Source organism: Gallus gallus, chromosome 3 (assembly GCF_016699485.2).
Source record: "Gallus gallus isolate bGalGal1 chromosome 3, bGalGal1.mat.broiler.GRCg7b, whole genome shotgun sequence".
NCBI classification, from domain to species: Eukaryota; Metazoa; Chordata; class Aves; order Galliformes; family Phasianidae; genus Gallus; species Gallus gallus.
The window spans coordinates 54213349-54235974 of NC_052534.1; the positions used below are offsets into that span (position 1 = coordinate 54213349).

The window sequence follows — 22626 nt, forward strand, 5'->3', positions numbered from 1 at the left end:
AGACAGTTGCACGCCGGCTGGCAGGTACGGGTGCTCCTACTCAAGGCATTTTGCAGAAGCACCCTTTACTTGGTGCGGCTGGGTCAGTAACAGAATCAGCTCTCCCCGCTCCGCCAGCAAGATGGTGAAGTACGGCCTTGACTACACTCGCTGCAGATGGATCCTACCCCTGCTCCTGGGCATTGGCGTAATCTTTGGCATCATTGCACTGGCGGGCAGGGGCTGGCTGGAGTCACAGACCTTGCCCTATGTGCACCAAGCGTCGCTATGGGAGAGCTGCACCAGGCCTCCGCAGGGTGGGGAATGGAACTGCGAGTCTCTCATGGGTTATGGTAAGCATTGGCAAGGGTGGCGGGGAGGTCTCTGAAACAGTGGGTCACCTTTCTGAGCACATCTCCCCAAAGCTCTCCCAACCATTTCTCCTAATATCTGACCTTGTTTAAGAAGCTGGAGGAGATGGGAACCAGCGCTGAAATACATCAATGCTTTTGAGAAACAGAACAAAGACAACACGTGTCCTAACCTCTGTGCAGAAGGAAACCTGGGTGCTTTAGACCATGGTTTGCGTAGTACAAAAAACACACGTGGTAGTGTATGAGCTCAGGAACTGTTACAGCAGTTAAGACTTTCTTCCTCTTTTAGAAGAAGCCAATAACTTTTCCTCGCTAATCACAGCTTTCCAGAACTTAACTACTGCTGAACAAATGTCCAAGCAGCAAGTTGTGGGGTAAGACAATCTTGAGCGTCAGGAAGAAGCTGGGAGGTAGAAATGTAAGATGATACGAAGATATCCCCAGGGAGTGTCAGCCTGTAGAATGCTGCTCCAGTAGGTGGGTCGTGTGAATGAACCTTTTCGTGATTATGAAAGAAAGCTCTGAGAGAAGAAAAGATTTATGCTTGCATTGAATTTTGGCTAAGTGTGCTACTAAACAAGTTGACACAACTTGAAAAGTTTTAAACCACTGTGTCTGGGAGAGTAAGCCAAGAGAAGGATCATTCTAATTATGTGCTGCTTCTTAGTTGTTTTCTGCATATCTGGTATGTGCCACAGTCTAAAACAAGTTATTGGCTGTTAGCCTGAGCCAGGAGAAACATTTGAGCTTTTGATTTATGCTGATACTAATTCAAATTTTAAGGAAGAACATTTTCTCTAAAGCTCAGAATCTCAGCTGCTTTGGCTGAAAATTAATGTAAAACGACTTGTAGAAGCAGTCTCAGAGGCTATTTATTACAGCTTTTAAAAATTGTACTAAAAATTTGTCATCTATGTTCAAACTTTACCTCCTGTGCCCAAAATTGAGCTGTAAAGAGTTAACTGTAGCAGGCTCATGAGAGTATAAGGCTCCAGGATAAAACTGGCTCCATCAAGTGTCTTGCCCAGTCTTGCTCGCAGAGCTCCTGTGTCAGCTGTTTGGCTGGGCATAGATCAAGGCAGTTTGCTGTTTGGAGAGCAAGAGATGGTGATGCCCAGCTCCAAATATGTGCTCATACTGTGAATTATCGGGAGAAGGGAGGGAGAAAGGCCTGACATTTCTTGGTTACTATCACCAAAGGGTGAGTTCTCATCCTGATGTCCAGTTGGCACTGTCTGTGTCATGAATGCCAGTTTTACCTAGGCAGAAAATTTTCAGAAGTTTCACCATGCTTCTCTTGATAATACACGTTTCCAGGTCCTACATGGTTGTTTGGCATGTCACTTCCTTCCTTATTCTGCCTCATTCTTACATGATTAGAATCTGCAGCTGTATGCACAGTTTCCTGCTGGGAAGCATCTATAGACAAGCCAGGTAGGTCATCCTTCTCAGTTTGGACTATCCCACCACTTACGGAGTTACCACAAATTACAACCTCATTAAGTCCCATTTTTCTAACATGCTGGACCTAGGACATACATTTCTCTGGAATATGCTCCAGCACATGCTCTGAGGAGTCATCTGACACTTTTGAAAGCATTAGATATGCTGTTTGTGTACTGCATGACTACAGTACACTCTCAACGGGCATGCATCTGCCACTTCACTTCATCAAGGTTACTAAAGATCCAGAAAACCCAGGCAGATGCTCAAAATCTCTCTGGAAAAAAATCCCAAGTGGAAAAGGACAATATGGCTGAGATAGTTATTTAGCCAATAAGACAATAGGTGAGGCTTGATGTAAAAAACAAAAATGTACGTAGGCCAAGTGACAGTGAGTTTCCCTTTTAAGATGACCTTCCAGTGTAAATCTAGGCCATTGCAGGTGTGGTTACCCCAGTGGTGAGAGGACTGTAAGCCTGCCTGCCTGCCATAGTGCAAAGTCACTGTCCTGGTCTTTTCCAGCCCTGCAGATGCAGGTCCCTACTCTCCCCTAATGCAAGCATGGTGCCTGCAGCACTATACTGCAGAGATGTTATCCTTCTTGTATTTTGTCCTTCTGCTATGTGATTTTCCAACCCATTGTCTGGGGACCAGCACCTAATACAAGACCTGGGCTGAGCCCTCAGGCTGGAGTGGGCCTAAGTCCTTCCCTTCTCACACAGGTGCGCTAGCAGTTCAGATGGAAACACCATTTTCTTTGCTACTTCAGGATATCTTTATCAAACACGAAGAGTAAGGAGGGATTGCAGTTGCATTTCTTTTTCTTTTTTTAATTGAAAAGCAAATGTAGCCAGTTGCATGTCTCTGAGGACTGGTCTCAGCTCTGGGCCCTGAGCAGATTTCTAGGCCAATTTCCTTCAGGCAGCTTATCTCCAGAGGTGGGGAGCGTTCAGATCCAGTTCTGCCCTCTGTGTTTCCTATCGTTCCGTCCTTGCTCAGCAGATGTAGGGTTGGGATATCTCTTCTGGGAGCACTGTCATTGCTCATGCAGCATGCAAGTGCCTGGAGCTCATCTTGGATTCCACTCAAAAAGCCAGACCATGTGACAGCATCTCGCTTGGAAGCATACACCTTGTAAGCATACATCTCACTTGTTTTGCATTAAGACTGATTTTGTATGCCCTGCTGCTGGAACATAGGCTTCTAATAATTCTGGGGTTCCATTTATCCACAAGGTCACAGAAAACAAGCATTGAGTGTCATGTTCTGTGGATATTTATCTTTCTCTTGTGCCAAGCTAAACACCATGCTTGATAAACAAAGTGTAATTACATGCCTTCCTGAGCACGGAGACAAAAGACATGATGTAAATAGCAAGGACCAGAGTGTTTTACATTTTCAAGAGATTAATACTTTCATTCCCCCCTCTATCCCTCAGTTCCTGTTTGCTTTCCTCTGGGCTTTATTTTCAGCTTCTGAGGCTGCGTAGGTCTGAAATTCAGTCTTACTGTGGGGCTAGTTTCACTGACATATATAATATGTATGTCTAAAACAGTGACTGTCAGTGAATATGCCCAACATGGCTTGGACAGTAAAATATCTTAATCCACCACAGACATCTTCATCCCATTATAATTAGATCTAATCATAAAGGTCTTGCAAGTTGTTCAATATAGTGTGCAAATTCAGATCAAATCTTTCACCTACAATGTCTGTAATTCCCCTGCATCTCTGCTGTTTAGTTTAGACAAATAATAATAATAGTAATAATTAAATATCCTTGAGGTTGGTTATGTTTGAAGGGGAGGAAGCTGAATGTTTCATTGTCAATTCAGTGGCACCATCAGGAATCTCCGGAATTGTTGTTTAAGCTGACAATTAAGAACGTCACAGGGAAGACAAGAGGCCTACACAATGGTGCTTTTTTGGAAAGCCAGAGTAACTGCTTCACTGGTGCACTAAGCTTCTGTGCATTAGGTTGTTACAAAGACCAAGACTTTATGGATTGGTAACAGGCACAATATGGAATGTAAGTATTTGGGACATGGCTGAGCTTGCAAAGAAAATGCAGAAGTTAAATCCCTTCATGAAGCTGCCATGGCACTCCTTTGTTTTTCTTGACTTTTTGGCTAGAGGACATCTCTTGTACAAGGCATGTCTCAGACCTTAGACTATTTTTCAGTGTGTAATTTATTCCACTGCAGGCTCTGAAGATGTTTAAACATGTGCGTTCTTGGTTGGGAGGAATAACTGATTTTATTAGTCTCAGTATGATGCACAATAAGATGAAACACTTAAGGCTACTTGTCCTATCTTATGTTTTACCTGGCCCTGCAGCCTTTGTGTGTGCAGATGCTGCCCTCAAAATAACTGCAAGCTCAGACCTCTGAAGTAGTTCACTCATTTGGATGGTGCAAATCTACCATTTGGATGGAAAAATGTTAGGAAAAGGCATTTTTGCATGACAAATGAAATCCAGATCATCAATCATTTTCACATTATAGTATCCAAACCCAACCTTTCCCTACAATGTTTGGAGTTTATTGTCTGTGGCAGTAGGAGAAGGTTGAATGATTTTTCCATCTGGAGAGGACACATTTCTCCACCTCATCTTCCTAGATAGTGAGTAACAATGTTCTATCTCACTCCAGTATTACTTTGGACTATGAATGTTAGTACAACATTACCAGATAGGATGGGTAGTATAGTATTGTAATAGAAGAATATTTCAAATATGGCAACAGATGATTATGTCTGTTGCCATTAGAAGAAAGGGAATGTTGCAAAAGGCATTCCCTTTTTTCACTCAAAGAAATACATATTCTAATGTAATCTCACAAGAACCATACCGGTAAGTAGATTTTCTTCTCTGTTTTGCCTGTATCAAGCTCTTGGGTCCAGAAAAACTTTTGTCACACTGAAGCCCCATTTAGCATTCCAGAGCCAGCATGCATGAGTGCAAATTACTTGCCCCCTCCCCCCAGCTAATGATACAGTGGTGAGGTACAAGGCCTAGCCCCACATCTCCTTCTGGGAAATTACCTTCTCCAGCCAGTGACTCATCACACCTGGGGCACAGGACAGACCAGACAGAAGTTTCCCTGTTGCCGCACTGCCTACGTAAAATTGTTTTGCCTTCTCCCATGTGCCTATCAGGGCTGACAGCCAGGCACAGGGAAGCCCTTGCTTGGCTCAGGCTCAAGCAGGCACCCTGAGAAGAATGGTACAGGGACATTTCCAGAGGGCTGGACTGAGACACAGCCCACCCCAGCAGAATCTGAGAGGAGAAGCTGCCTGTCCCGATTGTTGTTTTGCATGCAGGGGTGTGTGCACGTAGGAAGAGGAGTGAAGCAAGCATGTAATTGTGCTTTGAAGCAGGGCCTGTCTCAAGTCAGAGGGCCATTGTCGCAGACTTTCCCTGAAGCCAAGGTTCTGCACTTAAACTCTTCTATGTGATAGCGATATTCAGGTAGATGGTCATCATGCCCCTAAATATGGGAAACAAAGGCTGGGGAGGTTTCTGATTGGTCCAAAGAAGGCCATGAGAGAGCAGGAGTCAGCTATATTCTCTGTGCGTTATCTGATTTACGGGGTAAAGTCTTCACTCTTTTGGTACAGGGGGAAAAGAAAACAAAAATTTTTGCTGTTCCTACTTCACGTGAGTGTGAAACAGTCATATTTATTTACACTGATTGTGAGTAATTTTGCTGACAGTGTGAAGGGTAGTACATCACTTCCTATGTCACCAGTCTCCTACAAATTACTTTGGATTAACCAGTGAAAAAAGCGATGACAAGATTAGTTACTTAATAACTTGTAATATTCAATAGTTATTCAAAACTTAGAATGCTAGAAAATACAGCCTTAATTAAATGTGTTAAACAGCAATATATTTAAGGAACTCTGATGGAAGAAGAAAAGAACAAGTATGATTTTTCCTTGGTTTGTAGGAGAGACTCCATTGTTACTATAGAGGTATAAAGGGAATCAACCCCAGAGCATTTAATTAGCATGACTATTTTCATTCCTCATCCGTAACTGCAAATATGCTTTCCCTTGTAATTTTAGGGTTTGTTCTTTTATATATTTAGTGGCAAATTCATTTATTCAGACTCTTTTTAAATAGTAGTTATACTCTTCAGCAATTAACTCTACAGAAAGCAATTGCAGATGGCATCCCACTGTTTATCATCCAGCCTGCACTTTAACAATTACAGTTAAATTGGGTGGGAAAATATCAGTTCTGTGGAGGGTTCTTATCTCCCCATGAGGAGTTGAACTGCTGGTGTTGAGGACTTTGCAAAAATCCTCAGTGTTTTGAGTAGTCAGGATCTGAAGTCATTGAGTGCGTACCATTCACTCACACATAGAGAAGGCATCTCTGCTGAAAATTGTGGCTATCTTCTTATTTCTCTTCAGCACATATCTTCCCTTAGCTTATTGAGGTAATCTGCTATAACAAGGCTAAAGTACTCTCTTGGTAGTCTGAACGGTGATAAAAGCTGCAAGGATGAATATGAATTCTACTGTAGGATTAAAGAGCCAGATTACTTAAGCAGGAAAGCAATTACTCAGGAAAAGGAACAAACCTTTCTAAATACTGTTATTTTTACATTTTCATTTCTCACTGACAGCTTCTATTGTTCTAAGCAACTTTGAACATGTTCAGTCAGCAAATGTTTTGATGCCACATTTCTTCTTTGTTAAGCGCTAATACAAGTTCTCTCTCATCAGTCCTAAATTCCCAGAATTCAAATTGGTTTGTGGAGTAAGGATGTCTATGTCTTTGTCAGATGTCTCCGACCATGTCCAGTGAAAAATGGGGGTCAAGAGTAAGGAGAATAATACTTAGTGCATATAGAAAAGAGATATAAATTCAGTGTTCTTCAGCCTCAAATGGCCCTGGGACAATCAAACTTAAAAGGAGCTTTTTGGAAAGGTTCTACCCTGCTGTTTCAATTTCAACTTCTAGTTCATAGCCTATGTTGTCACAGAAGTTTATTCTGTTTAACTCACACTATATCTTTTAACTCAGTTAGGAAGCAGATTTATCTTGCTACTATGCATATGCACTGATTTATCAATACCTTGCCTGTATTATTTCTTTGACCTTGCCCACCCCCATATATGCATCCAAGTTTAAGTCATCCTGTTTTAGTTTAAAATAAATAGGAAAAATAAAAGGAAACCTACTGTGGTATTAAACTGTATAAAATTAAACTGATTAAACAAGATATTTGCAGCGTATGCAACTGCTTCTGAAGACAATGTGAGCTAGGGGTATTCCCTGACTCTCCCCTGGTCAAACCTCTAATTTTGAGGCACTATGTGCACATTAATTTAATAGCTAACTTACTCACTCGGTGATCCCTTTGATGACAGCACTACACCTTCTGCCTCTTCTGCCTCCCCAGTGCTAAGAAGCCCTCATTAATATAGGATTTGCAGAAGCCAGCATCAAATTCAAGCTTGTACATGTCTGGGCTTATGATGAGATGAATTTGAACCACTCCCTCAAGTCTAACTACTCCTCGCCTCAAAATCCAAGTCAGGATAGCTTCTAAACTGGATTGCTTTCCTCAGTAAGAGAAGAGGTTTTCAGAAGTACATAAAGCCTTGAACACAGCTGTTGCCTGTATATGTTCATTACTGAAGTCAGTGGTTGGAAGTTAATAGTCATTTGCTTTCAATGAGTTAAAGTCCACCAAGCTGAACTGAAATGTTACTGTAGCCCTAAGCTATGGTTAACATACTGCTTTCTGCTAATATATATTGTGCTTTACTGATAGGTGGTCTGTGCATGAAGGTTCTTTACCTTACTGTTTGCATTTAAAGATGTTATTATATGTAATTTGGAAGCCCTAATTCTTTCCCATTTGTATGATGGGACCTGCTGCTAACCGTCGAGAAACTCTGGCAATGGAATTATGTAGAGTGAATCTAAGTAGGTTATTCTCTGCCACAATGGTTGACTCTTGGGTACTGGCAAACTGAAAGATTTACTTGGTTCCTGCTCACATAAAAATGGCTTGCATATCGTAAGATAATATTCTGATATTAAATGAGAAATCCTTATTGACTCTCAATGAATTCTGAAGTAATGCTGAGGGAAAGAGCAGAGTCACTAAAAAGGATATCAAAAAGAAGAACCTAAACTGCATATTTTGTATCCCACTTCAAACTTAACACACACACAAAAGAACGAAGAAAAACAACCAGTACTGACCTGCCAAAGGAAAGATACTTGAAAATCAGTTGTTTTAAGAAAAATTCAGATGCAGTGAAGAGCAGCAGGGGATAGAAGCTCAGAGAATAATACACATTTAATCACGCCTTTGTTTTTTTTTGTTTTTTTTTTCCCCCATTTTATTCTGTTTGTAAATTATCCTTGGCTAATATGTTATTTTCTTTGTTTTTGTAGCTTTTATTTTAAGTTATATTCAGTCAGTAGCTTTCAGTCTGCATATATTGTTTATTCATAAGAAGCTACTTTTAATAGTTTCTGATTGAGTTTCAGCTGTGCACACAAACAAACGCAGTCTAGCATTTCAAAATCAGCTCATGATCAGCCAATGCTTGCAGACCATTTTCAAAGAGAGCATCAAATTTTCTCACAGTTTGCTTATTACAGGTTACCTGATTATAACTGTCAGAAGACAAGATTTTGTGCTGTACAGTTTTAAAAGGAATTTCTGACCATGCCACTTAACTTGGAGTCCTGTATGGCAGTGTCTTGTATGTACAACAACACTTCTTAACCTTTCAGCTGATAAACTGTGTTTAGGATTAATAACTTTGATGGGTCAATCTAAGATGGAAGCTGAGGAGATATAAATTAGGAGAACGCTTTAATTTATCATTTCAATGGAAACAAATCAAGGAGTCCAGAGTTCGCCACACCCTGATGAAAAATGTCAGGTTGAGAAATCCGAGTGAGTTCAGCTTTGTTTTCAAAATAACGCTCTTTCCCTTTAATCAGACAGTCATAAAACAGGTTGAGCTCTACAAACTCAGTCTAGAAACATTCTCATTACGTTCAACACAGAGATGAATCACCGACATGGCAGATTTTAGTTCTTGTAAGAAGTGCCATGTAAGACCGGAGCTAGAACAGCAGGATTTGTGTTTCTCTCCCCTGATGCTGTGAGGGATAACAAAGTAAATGTTGTTGTTTTCAAGGCAATCTTGCTTTTTTCTCTCCTTTGTATTGAAACTCTCATCCCTGAAATTGCTGCACAACTCACTGCAGAGGCTGATGTGATGACATGATCAGCTGGCAATAATGTGTCAATAATTTGTTGATCTCTGCAAGCTGACTACAAACTCTTTTTTCTTTCTAATGCTATCTATGTATTTAGATTCAAGCTAGGGGGAAAATTTGAATAAATATATTCTTACTTATTTGACTAGAAGTACTCCTGAGGTTTCTAGGGTTCCTTTCAGAAAATATGACTCAAACAGAGACACTCCGTAGTTTGTGTCACCTGGGGGTATCATATCAAGAAAGACATGAGAACAACATTGTAAATGTTTTCTCACATTCTTGAAGCATATACAATGAAATCAGAGAAATTTGTTGTTATCGTGAGAGAAGTAGGCGTCACGTTATTTTCAAGGTACTACTAGGAGCTCAAAACACATGGCAAGCTAAGAACAGCAGAGTTAGTGGTCCAAAGTTTTGACTTGGCTTACTGCTGAGCAAGGAAGTTTGCTTCCTTATGTATGAAGCATGAGCAGTGTTTGCACTTTGGGAAAATGCACAAGAGACTGAAATCAGGAAGACAGGAAATTGGAGACACTCTTAGTCCTGGATTTCTCATAGTCAGTCAGCTTCCATATGCCTGCAGTCAACAAGAGGATATTCAGAATATGTTTGGATGGAAGAATACAAGAGGAAGTCATGCTACTTCTGAACTAACTTAGCTTTAATAGCACTGTAATAAAGCTGTGTTATTATTAAACAGTCTTAGCTAATTATCTTGTTCATAAGCTACAGCAAGCTCTGCTTGGGCATGGGTGGACTCTTTCTGTTCTCTAAATTAGCTGAAGTTCTCCTCACACAGCAATGGGTACTAGACGGAGGGCACTTATTTTCATTTTCCAGTAGTCATATATGGCTGACAGTAGTCACACATGGCATTCATGGTGGGTTGTTTGGACTCTCAGAAGTCATTACTGACTCATGCACAAGACACTGTACATAGACGCACTTTTTCCTCTGCTTGAGATGGACATGAAAATGGGTGGTTGTTTTGCCTGCATTGGATTGCAAGGTCTTCTTGTAAGGACTGTGCTGTAAGACAAAATTGCTCAGAAAATTGCCAGCTAAAAGAGAGCTGAAGAGAGGATGGCATGTCACCTCCTACAAACTCTCTCACAATGTTCATTTGCATTTTTTTCAGCTGACAGAGGAGGCAAAAAGGGTGAAGTAGGATGAACATGCAAGTGTTGCAGTACCCTGCAGGTTTTCCAGGACACTTGCATAAATAGGCATTTCTTTTCCAACTAGCACATTTTAACTATTAAACTGCCAACTCATCACTTCCAGTTGGAGGACATGAGAAAACAGTTCCCACAAGTTCCTGAATATTTTCACTGATTTAGCTTGATGTCATTTAACCTGCTGTTCCTTCTGTCTCTATTTCTGATTTTATGACAGGGATTTTCAGCTTTCAACTGCTCTCCCTCTAGAGTCAAGTGTTCGTTGAGTTGGCACTGCATCCATGATAACTCTGTAATCTGGATTTCTCATTTTTATGAAAAAAGATTTGCAGTTATAAAAAATTATTTATGCTTTAACTTTTGCTTTATGTTAAGAAAAATATAAAGATAAATAACACAATATTTGGGACCAGCTTAGCTGCTTGGTTGCAATTAAATCATTTTGTAAAATCATTCAAAAGTGATTCCTAATAAAAACACCTATTCTGAAATGTACTTTCAACAAAGTATTTTGCAGCCTGTGGAGAAAGTGCTTGGGGAGGGTGTTGCTGCTCAGCATCACAAGGATTCTATTCTTGTGCTAAGGCTTTGAGACTACTCTGGAGATGCAGAAGACATTTTGCAGTTGTAATGGCTGGAATTGCACATTTTCCCTCTGTATCAGTGTTTCCTGATCAATGAAATTCTTCTAATTCTGGCACTTTTGAGGAACTGTAATTACTAGTTATATTGGCAAAGACACTAAGGTACTCTAGTTCTGTCTGACACGAGGAAAAATAAATACCTCAGAAACAAAAACAGTTGCAGTTATACCCACATAAAGTATTGGTACCTTTTACCTCAGGAAGGTAAGGTGTTTGCACACTGTGGTCTCAGACTACTAAAAACTACTGCTTAAAAAGACAGAAGTCGGGTTCCTCAAAAAAAAAAAACCAAACAGCCAACCAAAAAAAAAACCAACAACAACACATAACAGTGGCTCTCCAATGGAATTCAATTGCCTTAGAGGAGCTGTATGTTAGTTTTCTTCCAACTCTGAGTTATATTTTTTTCCTTTTTAAAATTGTCATGAAATTGGCTGTTACATGATTAAGCAATGAGTCCTAAAGATGTAGGCATCCTGTAGCTAACATGTCTCTTCTTGCCATATATCCAGTGCCCTGCAGGTTGGGCATACACCCAATCTGCTTTCATACAGTCGCAGCACTTGTAATACTACTTCAGGAAAAACACCTGGGCAAGGCTAAAGGAGGAGTGAGATGGCAGCATGGGCATGGTACCACCACACTTTGCTGTGGCCATCAGGTCCCCTCTGAGTCCTTAGTCTGGTGAATGCTGCCAGCTGCTGGATACTGACTGTCATCAACTCCTCATGGGAAGCAAGGCTTCCGTAGGTCAGCTGAGGTGCTCCTCCTCTAGACCCTGCCTTTCCATGCTGTGTGCTATACCTCTGTGCCTTCTCTAAACTCCCCAAGAAAATAGTTTGAGCTAAAACATCAAGTTAGGTACTAAGATACAGGCACACCTTTGCTGTCTCTTCATTTTTTCTCAGGCAGCCTGTGTACAAGAGGAATAATACAGTTGAAAGGTCTTCTAAAGCAGATGGAAACTCTATAACATAAGGAGGAAAAGAGACATAACATACAACAGAAAATGTAGTGCAATAGCTAGAATGGAACAAAATTCACAGAGTAGAGAAGAATGTTGAAAAGTAAACAGAAAGATAAATTAATTTTGATGGGTCAATGAAAACAAAAGTAAAGATGGAAAATCTTTAGCCAAAAGGGCCAACTGTACCCTGGGGTGGCATCAGCACTGCCAGCCGTGTGAGGTAAGCGGTTGTCCCACTCAGCTCTATGCTGTCTGACCTCAACTCTAGCACTGGATTCAGGTTTTGGTGCCACAATACATGAAAGACATAAAAATATTAGACAGAATCCAAAGGATGGCTATGGAGGAGGTGAAGGGTCTGGAGAGTATGACTTGAAGAGCAGCTGAGGTCCCATCTTGTTGGAGCTGTGTCAGGGGAGGGCCAGGTTGGGTGATAGGAAAAGGTTCTTCATCAGGTGGTGGGCATGGAACAGGCTGCCCAGGGCAGTGGTCATGGCCCCAAACTGCTGGAGTTCAAGGAGCATTTGAACAGAGTTCTCAGACATAGGGTTTGCATTTTGGGTGGCACTGTGTGGAGCCAGGGGTTGGACATGGTGGATGCCTGTGGGTCCCTTTCAATTCCCAGCAGACCTATGCTCTATGATTCTGTGACCTCCTTAGGCCTACCTGAGGAAAATTCTTGGTACAAGACTGCTAGGGAAGCACCACTGGACCTGGAGACAATGTTTTGTGTGGGAGAAGTTGCATCACAATCATTTACCATTATATGACCAATGCAGTTGCTATTACTGAGGATAATATGCTGTAAAGAATTGGCTTCTGCTTCTGTCCAGAGTGTCATCAATGACATTTCCTTTGCTCGTTGTGTAGTACAAGTTGGATTACAAGCAAAGGGAAGGCTATTCATTATGTAATTAGCAAATGATTTAACCTGAAATATTACTGATTTAGTAAGAGCTTCTATTGCAGCATAAGCAAGCAGCCACATTTCACATAAAAGACACAAAACTTTCTGTTCCTATCTCTTCAACAGTTTTTGGCTTTAAAGCTTTTCCAAGCTCCCCTGAACCAAAGATCAGACTGAATGGCCAACAGCTGCACTAACTGCAAATCTTTTGGCCATCAATCAGTCAAGGAGAAAGCAGGGGGAAAGGACAAATACACATGCTCAAAACAAAATTCTTCATTCCACTTCAGCCAGTTAGTGTTAACATGTATTTTTGTCTACTCCTACCTGGTTATTCTGAAAATCTTTAGGTGGCAGAAGTTCAGGGTAGCTCATTCTTCCATAGTCCAAGGAAGCTTTTGCTTGGTATGCTCAGGAACGAAGACCCTGAATTCCCATGCAAAAGATAAAACAATTAGGTATTACTTTTTTCAAGAAATGCTGAGTGATTTTGGGTTGGACTCAATGATCCTTGTGGGTCCCTTCCAACATGGTATATTCTGTGATTCAAAGAAGATAGGTGCATTAGAAAGTGGAATAAATCAAAACTATTATTTCATTGTCAGCCTAATGGTGCCTGTCCAGCTGCTGGTCAGTACTTCTAATCTCAGAACTATGAACTGCACTGATGGAGCATGTATTGAGAATATGGACTGGCAGTGTTAGGCATATTCAGTACAGTCTTCTGATTGAAGCAGTCAGGTTAGTAGGTTTTTGAATGCTAGAAATCTCAAGTAACTTGATTCCGTAACTAATCTTCAGTGAACAATGAGCACCACATTTGGGTTATAACAATGACCAGGCTTGTTTGGGCTGTGGTAATTTTACAGCATTAATGTTGTATGCATTTGATTAGAAGCCAATACCTTGTAAACACATAGTGTAGGTGAGGGGGGTGAGAATTTAAATGCTTATTCTATTTACATACACAATTTAAAAAGTGTCAAAGTGGGCTTGGTACAATGAGGAGACAGTTGGATCTCTTTGAGCAGTCATCACCCCTCAAGATTTAAAATATTGAATAAATAACATTTTTTTCAGTTGTTATTCCAGAACCATGTGCTTAGCTCTGACATGTTGTAACATAAATATATATAAGTTGAAAACTCAATAATAAATAAATAAATAAAATATATAAGTTGAAAGTTCCTTCTATCCTGAACAGGTTTTTCAAAGTAGAACTGTTCTAATTTTGGATCAATAGAAGAGGTCAAAGTTTTCTACAAAATAGACTCAAAATCTTTAGCTTCTCTGAGTTAAATAAAGGATGAAGAGGCAGAAATTTCTGAATCTTGATGTTTATGGAGTATTGCCATACTTTTAAATTTGCATGCCAGAGTGATAGCACTTGTATGTATTTTTTTAAGGAAGAATGTAATTAATTTCAGGGATGGTCTAACTCCCCCTGTCCACTCAGAATGCGTCTGGTTTTACAGCATCTACTGAGGTAATGACATTTATTCTTAGAGTGTCCACTGTTCAATTTCTACAGTCATTTTTTTTGCTCAACTCTTGACTGTTACAACTAAATAGGAAGTATATATCCAAGCCCCATTACTTCCTGTAGGAGAGGTCAAAGGCGGTGTGTTTGCACACTTCATGCTTTATGAATTGTTTCTGTGGGGTCTAAAGTGCTCATCTACAAGAGGAAAGAAAGTTTCATAGAATCATAGAATCACCGAGGTTGGAAAAGACCCACAGGATCACCCAGTCCGACCATCCACCCATCCACCCATCACCAATACTTCTCATTAAACCATGTCCCTCAACACAATGTCCAAACGTTCCTTGAACACCTCCAGGGTTGGTGACTCCACCACCTCCCTGGGCAGCCCATTCCAGTGCCTGACCACTCTTTCAGAGAAGTAGTATTTCCTAATGTCCAGCCTGAACCTTCCCTGGCGCAGCTTGAAGCCATTCCCTCTAGTCTTATCACTAGTCACACGAGAGAAGAGGCCGACCCCCAGCTCACTACAACCTCCCTTCAGGAAGTTATAGAGAGCAATAAGGCCTCCTCTTCTCCAGACTGAACAATCCCAGCTCCTTCAGCCATTCCTCGTAAGGCCTGTGCTCCAGACCCCTCACCAGCTTTGTTGCCCTTCTCTGATCACACTCCAGGGCCTTGATGTCCTTCTTACACTGAGGGGCCCAAAACTGGACACAGTACTCAAGGTGCGGCCTCACCAGTGCTGAGGTTTCCATTCTTTTCTTCTTGGAACTTCCTTTTTGTGTTTGTTTAAAATTAACCTTTCACTATAAGCCAGAGAAAAACACATCTTTTTTCCATTCTAATATACTTTCCTTCTGATTTCAGCTTGGGGAAGAGCTGCAGCTGCCACATACCTTGTTGGCTTCATACTCCTTGTCATCTGTTTTGCTCTGGCCATCATAGCGTTTGCCATTGATACACTTCGGTTCAACTTCATAAGAGGGATTGGAGGCTTGCTTTTTGTTGCTGGTAAGACAATATGTGAAGCAAAGTTTAGCTCATGCAGATATACTAGAACTGGTATTTTCCTTATCTGCTTCTATGCTCACTTCTCTGTCAGTATGCATTTGAAGTCTCAATGAAAAATAACATAAAATCTGTCATGGCAGTGGATCAATTTCCAAATCCTCCAAAACATGGGTGGATTTAGCTGCAACTATTATGGATGTGAGCGGTGTGATAGGTGTAAGCTTAATCCACTTCTTCCCTCCTGTTTCTTCAGCTGTGTTCTCCGTCATGGGCCTGGTCATTTATCCAGTGAAGTTCTCCAGTGAAATTGAAATGACAGGAATCAATATGTTCAGCTGGGCCTACGGCTTTGGCTGGACCACTGCCATTATGGAAATATGCTTGGGATTCTTCTTCTGCTGCCTTCCTAACTATGAAGATCAAATCTTGGGTAATGTGAAGCCCACATATTTTTACTCTTCCCCATAAGCACCAGAAGAAATATATTTTTATTCAAGAGATATCTGACAGACCATCTACATTTTCCAGAATAGTATCATCAGATGGAGTAGTAAAGGTTGGAAACTTTTAAAATACATATACAGAAAAACAGTACTGGCATTTTACAATAAAGTTATTTACTATTTTCTGAACCTTCGTATCTGATGTGGATTGCTTAGAAGATTCATTCTAAAAATTAAAAAAATCCTTGTGTTTCCTCATTCATTCCCATGAATGTGGATGCACATGGATTCCATTAAATCTTGCATGCTTTTACATTTCCAATTAAAATCAGAAAAGAAACTATCAGTAAACAAAACAACACATATTGTCTTTCTGAAGAAAATCAACTCACAGAAATCCCATTTTGTATGTTTCAATTTTCTCTAACCTGAAGATTTTGTGCATTTTTCAAGAAAGCAAATGCCTTAATCTACTGACTGTCAGAGCAGCAAATTAGTCAGCCAGTGCTTCATGACTTCCAGTTTTGCATTCATTCACTTAAACTGTAGGGCTACAGGGCAAGAGAGACCCCCACTACCAAAGCTAGCATCCTGACTTTCATTCATCCATTTGGAACTTAAGTACTTATTTCTGAATGTTAGCATCAGTAAGCTAAGACCACCAGTAATCCAAGCACCCTTAAAAATTCTGGCATTCTGTTGTTGGTGCCAGCACAGAGCAGGCAAAGGCAGAGGGGATTTCCAGACATTTCTACAACCTATAGATCTGGTTTGAAGAGGGTCCTGGTTCAATATTTTTTTCATGGGCCTCTACCCCTTTGATTAGCTGTATCAAAACCTATGTCTTTAGGAAGCTCTGTTTTACTGTTCTAGCTGTTTTATCCAGGATAAAAGAGTCAGGAAGGAGTTATGCAGAGGTATAAGCCCCTCAGCAGTCTGGGCTCACATCAGATGTGGGCCTGGAGCAGTGTGATTCTAGGTATCAAACTTTTGCCAAAAGGCCCTTTTTCATTAATTTGATATTTATAAGTATTCTAAAAGTAGAAATTGTATACTGTAACGTGTAAATACCAACCAATACTAAGAGTCTCACATACAAAATACCCTATAGTATCTTATATTCCACAGTGCTGCAAGCCTGGGTATATTGAAAGCAATACTCGATAAACTGCTGGCTTCTGCATTGCTAACCCTAGCTTTATAATACTCAATGTCTTGCTTTCTGTAAAGAGAACTCCTACTGAAATCTTTAACTAGATAGAATTATTTTCTTGTAATACATGTGCAATTTTGTAACTGTACTTTATGAAAAGTGTCCTGCCAAATGTTCTTTACTGCAAAGAATGAGAGAAATTTTTTTTAGTAAAGCCTTTAAGTAGCTAAAATTAATAGAGACACAGGCCTTAACCTTCTTTTTTTTTTAAATAAAAAAATATATATATTTTATTCATCCTCTTTTTTTTTTTTTTTTTAAATGCAGTTAACTCCATTTAATTTTATGGAGTGACTCCTAACTTAGATCAATAAATGTGAGAGATGTATCAGGCTGATGTGGAGTGTCCATGTGACAGGGAAAAGCTAGAAAAAAACTTGCAAATACATTAAGAACTAGTTGTAAGAAAATGAAAATAAAATAAACACAGTTGGCAAAACCGTTTGTATAAAATGGCTTTCAATTCTTTATGTAACGTTATCTGTCCAGGAAAAGAAATTCATAACTCTTTCCATTATGCTTATTATACCTAATAAATGATGGTATCTATGTATTGTTTCAAAACTGAGTCTTAGATTTTGTTCTCTACCAAGAAGAAAGCACAGAGTCCCCCAGAGTATTCTCTTCTAAGGCACCATATTGGAGCTGGCTGTTGTGTGTGCTGGCTGGATTTGAGAGGGGAGAGTAATTTACAGATCTAACATTAAGACATCTTGTTCTGCTCTTCAGTTGACTGTATCCTGGGGCCTCATTCATATTCATATGAGAATAGTGATTTTGCTCTGTTGAGCTTATGGTCTACATGGAGTCAAGTAACTACATGCATGGTTCTGTATTACAGTGTTACAGCTTGTTTTAGTGTGGGAGACATTGTTGTCATGTTCAGCAAATAGGAAGGCACTGTGGACCTGCTCGGTGCTTTTGGATGTGTCAATCCCTTGAGGAAGCAAAGGTGAACTTGAGCAATCACTGATTGTATTTATAGTTTCTTTCCCATTAGCTGAATGCTGACCCAATATCTGGAGGTGGAGAAAGATGCACAAAACAAGGTTTAGGAGTATGACTCTAACCTTACTGCAAGAGCAGAGCATAATTAAAAGGCAAAGAAAATCTTAGTGACAGATCACATCCCCTCCTCCCTTCTCTCCTTTGCTGCTCTCAGCAGCTTCACCATCTCCTCCACCCCCTCCTCCTTAAAGGCAGCGAAGCAGCATCAGGGCTGGTGATGATGGCTCTTTGGGATGCAGCCCCAGCATCCATTCTCCACTGCCATTTTCAGGAGGGCTGAAGTGGCATTGCCAACCCCAGCACAGACAGAGGGAGGCCCAGCCCGGTTTCCTCTACAGAACCCAATGTCCAAACAGAGAAGGACTTTCTCCAAGACAAAGGAGGGGGGTAGGTAGGTATCCAAAATGCAGAAGCAGCACAGGTGTGAGAGTTCAAGTGCCTGTATTTAAGCCTGTTTGGTTTTTAGTGATTGAATAGAATCACAGAATAGTCTGGGTTGAAAAGGACCTCAGAAGTCCAGTCTTTCATGGGAAAAGGGAACATAGACAAGATTATACAGTACCCTGTCCAAAGTGCCCCTGCCACAACAGTGGAACCACGTACTTGAAAGAGCATTGTGCCAGCAGAATGCAAAATGCACTCCATTTTAACAGAAAAAGGTGCTGAATCCAGAAGCCAAGGAGATGGCTTAACTAGATTATCAACTATCTATCAACTGGATGAGTAATCATCTAGCTAAATTATCAACTAAATTGTTAAATTAACCTTCAGTCAGGTCAACTGAATTATTAACTAAGCAAAGCGGTGAATGATTTTGAACAAAGTGAACATATAAGGCTGGATTTTGAAACCAAGGAGAAATTAGAGAAAGAGAAGGCACCCCTGATATTCTGATTCCCTCTTCATTAGGGTTCTTAATTAATGTCTCACCTGTAAGAAAAAAAAGGTGCTTAACCACTAAAATAAGTAAAACGAAAGAACTTATTTGTGCCCAATGGCAATGCTGAAGAGGTACTAAGTAAGAATAGATGTCTGCAAGATTTGACTTTTGAGTTCATGAGCAATGGGAGTAAAGACATGACTGCCAAAGGCATTGCTGCTCCTCCTGTCAAATTAACTATTGGGGAAGCAACCTCCAACAAACACATTTTATTTAATTCAACTATGTTACTGATAAAAAAGAAAGGAAAAATGGTGCTGAAAGCAAGCGGATTGTCAAGCGGCTTCCAAGGTACAAACTGAAGCAGAAGAACTAATGAAATCTTTCTAAGGGTAAGTTAGTATATTTCATTTAATTATGGTGTTTCTTCCAGAGCATGTGTGGCATGTCAGTGTCTTGGACTTTGTGATTCCTTTTGCAAATATTTCCATCTTTCACTATGCATTTTTCAAGCACCTGCCATTTGGTCTTCAGACGTAGCCTGCCTAATCAATAATTAAAATGTAATCTAGTTTGCAACTGTATTAAAGTTGTGCATATTTTGCTGTATGAACTAATGCTGTGAGTGATATTTTGACCCTGTTGGCATCACTTACAAATCCATTATTGATTTTCTTGAGGCTGACATTTCATTCTTGAAGAGCAAACACTTCTTTCTACATGTGCTCAGAATAAATAAACGTCTCTGTGGGCAGCTCCATTGATTTCAGCAGCTGTGTTCACTTCTGGGGTGCAACACCAGTCTGTACAAGGTAAGTTACTGGCGTTACAGAAATCAGGATGGTTCCTAGCAAAAATGACAATTCAATATGTGCAAATCTTGCAAAATCTGGATCATAATTGAATAACATTTCTCTTAGTGCTACAACAATTATTACTTCTTATAGTTTAATTTCTTGGAATACTTCCTTGCATGTTTTAATAGTCAGAGAACTTCTCTGAGCTCTGAAGATGAGTAGATTTAATAAAAGAGTGAAAGAATAGAGCTTGTGGTAAGAGGTGAATTGACCCATTTGTACTCTGTGGCAGTAAAGCAGAAATCAAACTATCTTGCTAGAAAGATATTGAACAGAACTACCATAGTTCCTTCTGAGCTGTATTGGAAGATAAAATAAGAACTGAATATAACAATATAAAAGAACAACTGAGTAGAAATCAACAACTGAATTAAAAGACTGCTACATAGTTAATAAGGGAGTAAGAGAGAGGAAGTCACACGGATCTTCCCTTATTATTTCCCCACTGTTAAATTACTGCTATTGTTAGAAATTCTGGTTTTGAGAAAAGTTGCAACTCAGGTGCAGCTGTGTTATAATGATTAGGCCTAAATTTTACCTCCGAAGTTCTTCAGTGCCCAAACCTAGAAAAATGAATGGATAACCTTAGGGTTGCAGATATTTCTGCTGGGGTTAGCACAGTTGCTTACATAGATGGTTCCTTAAGCGACTTAAAGGTTAAGGCCCATGTGCTCCATGGATTTCCTGCATATGGTGTAGTAAAATCTTTCAATTTTCTTTTTCATATAATCAGAATGAAAATGTGGATGGATCACAGAATTCTGTGTATAAGTTCTGGGTGTGGGGAGAACTCACAGAAACAACTTTCAAAACAGCTTTACTGTTTAAGATAAGAGATTGGATCAAAATGTCCACTTCGGAACAGCTTTATGACACATCCTTTTACTTGTGCTGCTGTTTGCCTAAGCCATCTGTTTTTCTGTAAAAACAGTTTTGCAAAAGGCTACTCTAATGAGCCTATCATAAATCACTTTAAATTGCCCTTGACTATTCAGATGCAGTTCAAGCAGACAGAGTGGCATGTCGTTTGAAGGATTTTTCCAGAGGATAGTGTAGAACCAATGGAAGAAAATTCACTCAGTTATCAGTTCTTGACTTGGATTGCATGGCCAACACCCAATTTCTTATGAACCAACTAGTTAAGGAGAATTATTACGTGAAGTTTTACACATATACGCATACTTTGTATCACCAGCTTTTCTGAAGTTGATCTCAATGTGAGGTATGTAAAACACACCTGGACTTTCACTGATATTTCCAGTTTTTCATTCTTTTCTTTTTTTCCTCCTAAACAGAAATTTTCTCACCGCGCTTCTGTAAAACTTTCATACTCCTTGGTAAGCTGTCTATTTTACCACACCCAGACCTGGCAAGCACATCTGTGCTTTCCACACTCGTATCTGAAGCCTATATGAAGTATTAATGCAACCAGGTTTTATCCCTTGAGCCCTTCTCCTTCCTGCTTAAAAAATAAGGGTTTGAAGTAATAAAATCTTGCTGACCTTAGGCAAATTAGAAGAAAGGGATATTTTCCCACCCATTTTAGACTGAACTCTTAAAATAGCAAGGACCAAGGTTCAAGAGAAAAACCCAGTCTAGTGTGAAAATAGTATCCTCAAGTGTACTTGTAGTCCTGACTGTATAGTAGTTTGGAGTGATAAGCAGCCAAATTACCCTTGCAGCCTACACCTTCACATCAATGTGTAGTCTAAGCTGAGAGGGTTGTGTGGTTGGTAGACGGAGGTTGGAGACTTGATGACTCATGGTGGTTAGCCAAAGACAGAAAATATTTTCATAAAATTAGCAAATCCTGTCATGACTTCTGCCTCTCTTGTCATGAATGCCGCTCTGGATAATTGTCATAATTTAGAGAAGTCCCCTGGGTAGTCCCTCAGATTCCTCCTTTCCCTTGCCCAGTCTAGAGAACAAGTTTTGAGAAGTGGCCGTGCAGCAGCCTGTTAAGGAGCAGCCCTCACCACTGAGCAGGCTGGAGGGGAGCTTTGCTCATCTCTGGCAGCGCGTCGTTAAACGGCATCTATGTTAGCATGAGAGAGCTTTGCAGAAAGAAAATGTGAAGAATGAGGTGGAAACAAACGTCTTTAGGTCTCCATCTGTGCAGTTAAGACAAATAAGGACAGAAGAACTGCTTGCCATAACACTTTTTGCAGTGGTGGACTTGAAATGACATGCTCTGCTTTCACCTCCCAAATCCCCGAGGCACCGGGGAACAGTGGTGCTTGCAGGAATGAATCCTCCAGAGGTTCAAAGAAAAAAGGAGGGTTATCTCCACATGTATTTCCACCTCATCCTGGCAGTACAGCTCAAAGATTGCAATGGAAGTATAAATAACACAAAGCAATCAAACCAAAACACCTCCAAAGGATAAAGATTGCTTCAGGTGGCGCAGTGGGCTGTCACCTCCTGGGGGAACTGATATTTAGCAAACTCTGTGTTATCAAAACAGTTCCATTTTTTGTTTGTTTGGTTGGTTAGTTTGGTTTGTTTTAGTTTGTCATAGAATCCTAGAATCACCAAAGTTGGAAAAGACCTCCAAGATCATCCAGTCCAACTGTCCACCTATCACCAATATTTCCTACTAAACCACATGTACATAATCAAGAAATTTCATATTCAGTTAACCTAAATTATTGCTTCTTTGGACAGTTTTTTTTCTTTTTTCTTGGCTACTTTTGTGAGTTCAGCCCCCCCAAAAATTTCTTTTCTAGTTTCCTTTTGTCTCACACTGTTCTCAGAGTTCAGAATGATAAAATTTTGAAATGAAATATTTTATCTTTATTCCAAAAGTATGCAGGTGCAACGTTTCCGCTATTTCATTTCTGTCTACAGTAGATGAAAATATTCACAAACAACAAATCTGAGAGTTTAGAGTCAAACTGAAATCTGATTTGTTTTCAGTGAACAATCTTTTTGCCCCAAACCACCCTGGTTCTGCTGTTGTAGATATAGGAGCT

The 22626-nt window shown here is 40.1% G+C and overlaps 1 protein-coding gene across 1 annotated transcript; it reads left to right on the forward strand.

Moving 5' to 3' along the window:
• On the forward strand, positions 1–17473 carry PERPA (p53 apoptosis effector related to PMP22 A). The gene is made up of 3 exons (NM_001277703.2): positions 1–332; positions 15110–15253; positions 15507–17473. Exons 1-3 carry the CDS (start codon positions 122–124, stop codon positions 15719–15721), a joined length of 570 nt encoding a protein of 189 aa, NP_001264632.1. The 5' UTR covers positions 1–121; the 3' UTR covers positions 15722–17473.
• The last annotated feature ends 5153 nt before the right edge of the window (positions 17474–22626 follow it).

What these genes read in the sequence shown, in the direction of transcription:
- PERPA (NM_001277703.2), top strand. Translation starts at nt 122, where the DNA reads ATGGTGAAGTACGGCCTTGACTACACTCGCTGCAGATGGATCCTACCC. An exon ending in CGAGTCTCTCATGGGTTATG is followed by an intron (nt 333 to 15,109) that starts GTAAGCATTGGC and finishes TTCTGATTTCAG; the next exon opens with CTTGGGGAAGAGCTGCAGCT. An exon ending in AGGCTTGCTTTTTGTTGCTG is followed by an intron (nt 15,254 to 15,506) that starts GTAAGACAATAT and finishes CTGTTTCTTCAG; the next exon opens with CTGTGTTCTCCGTCATGGGC.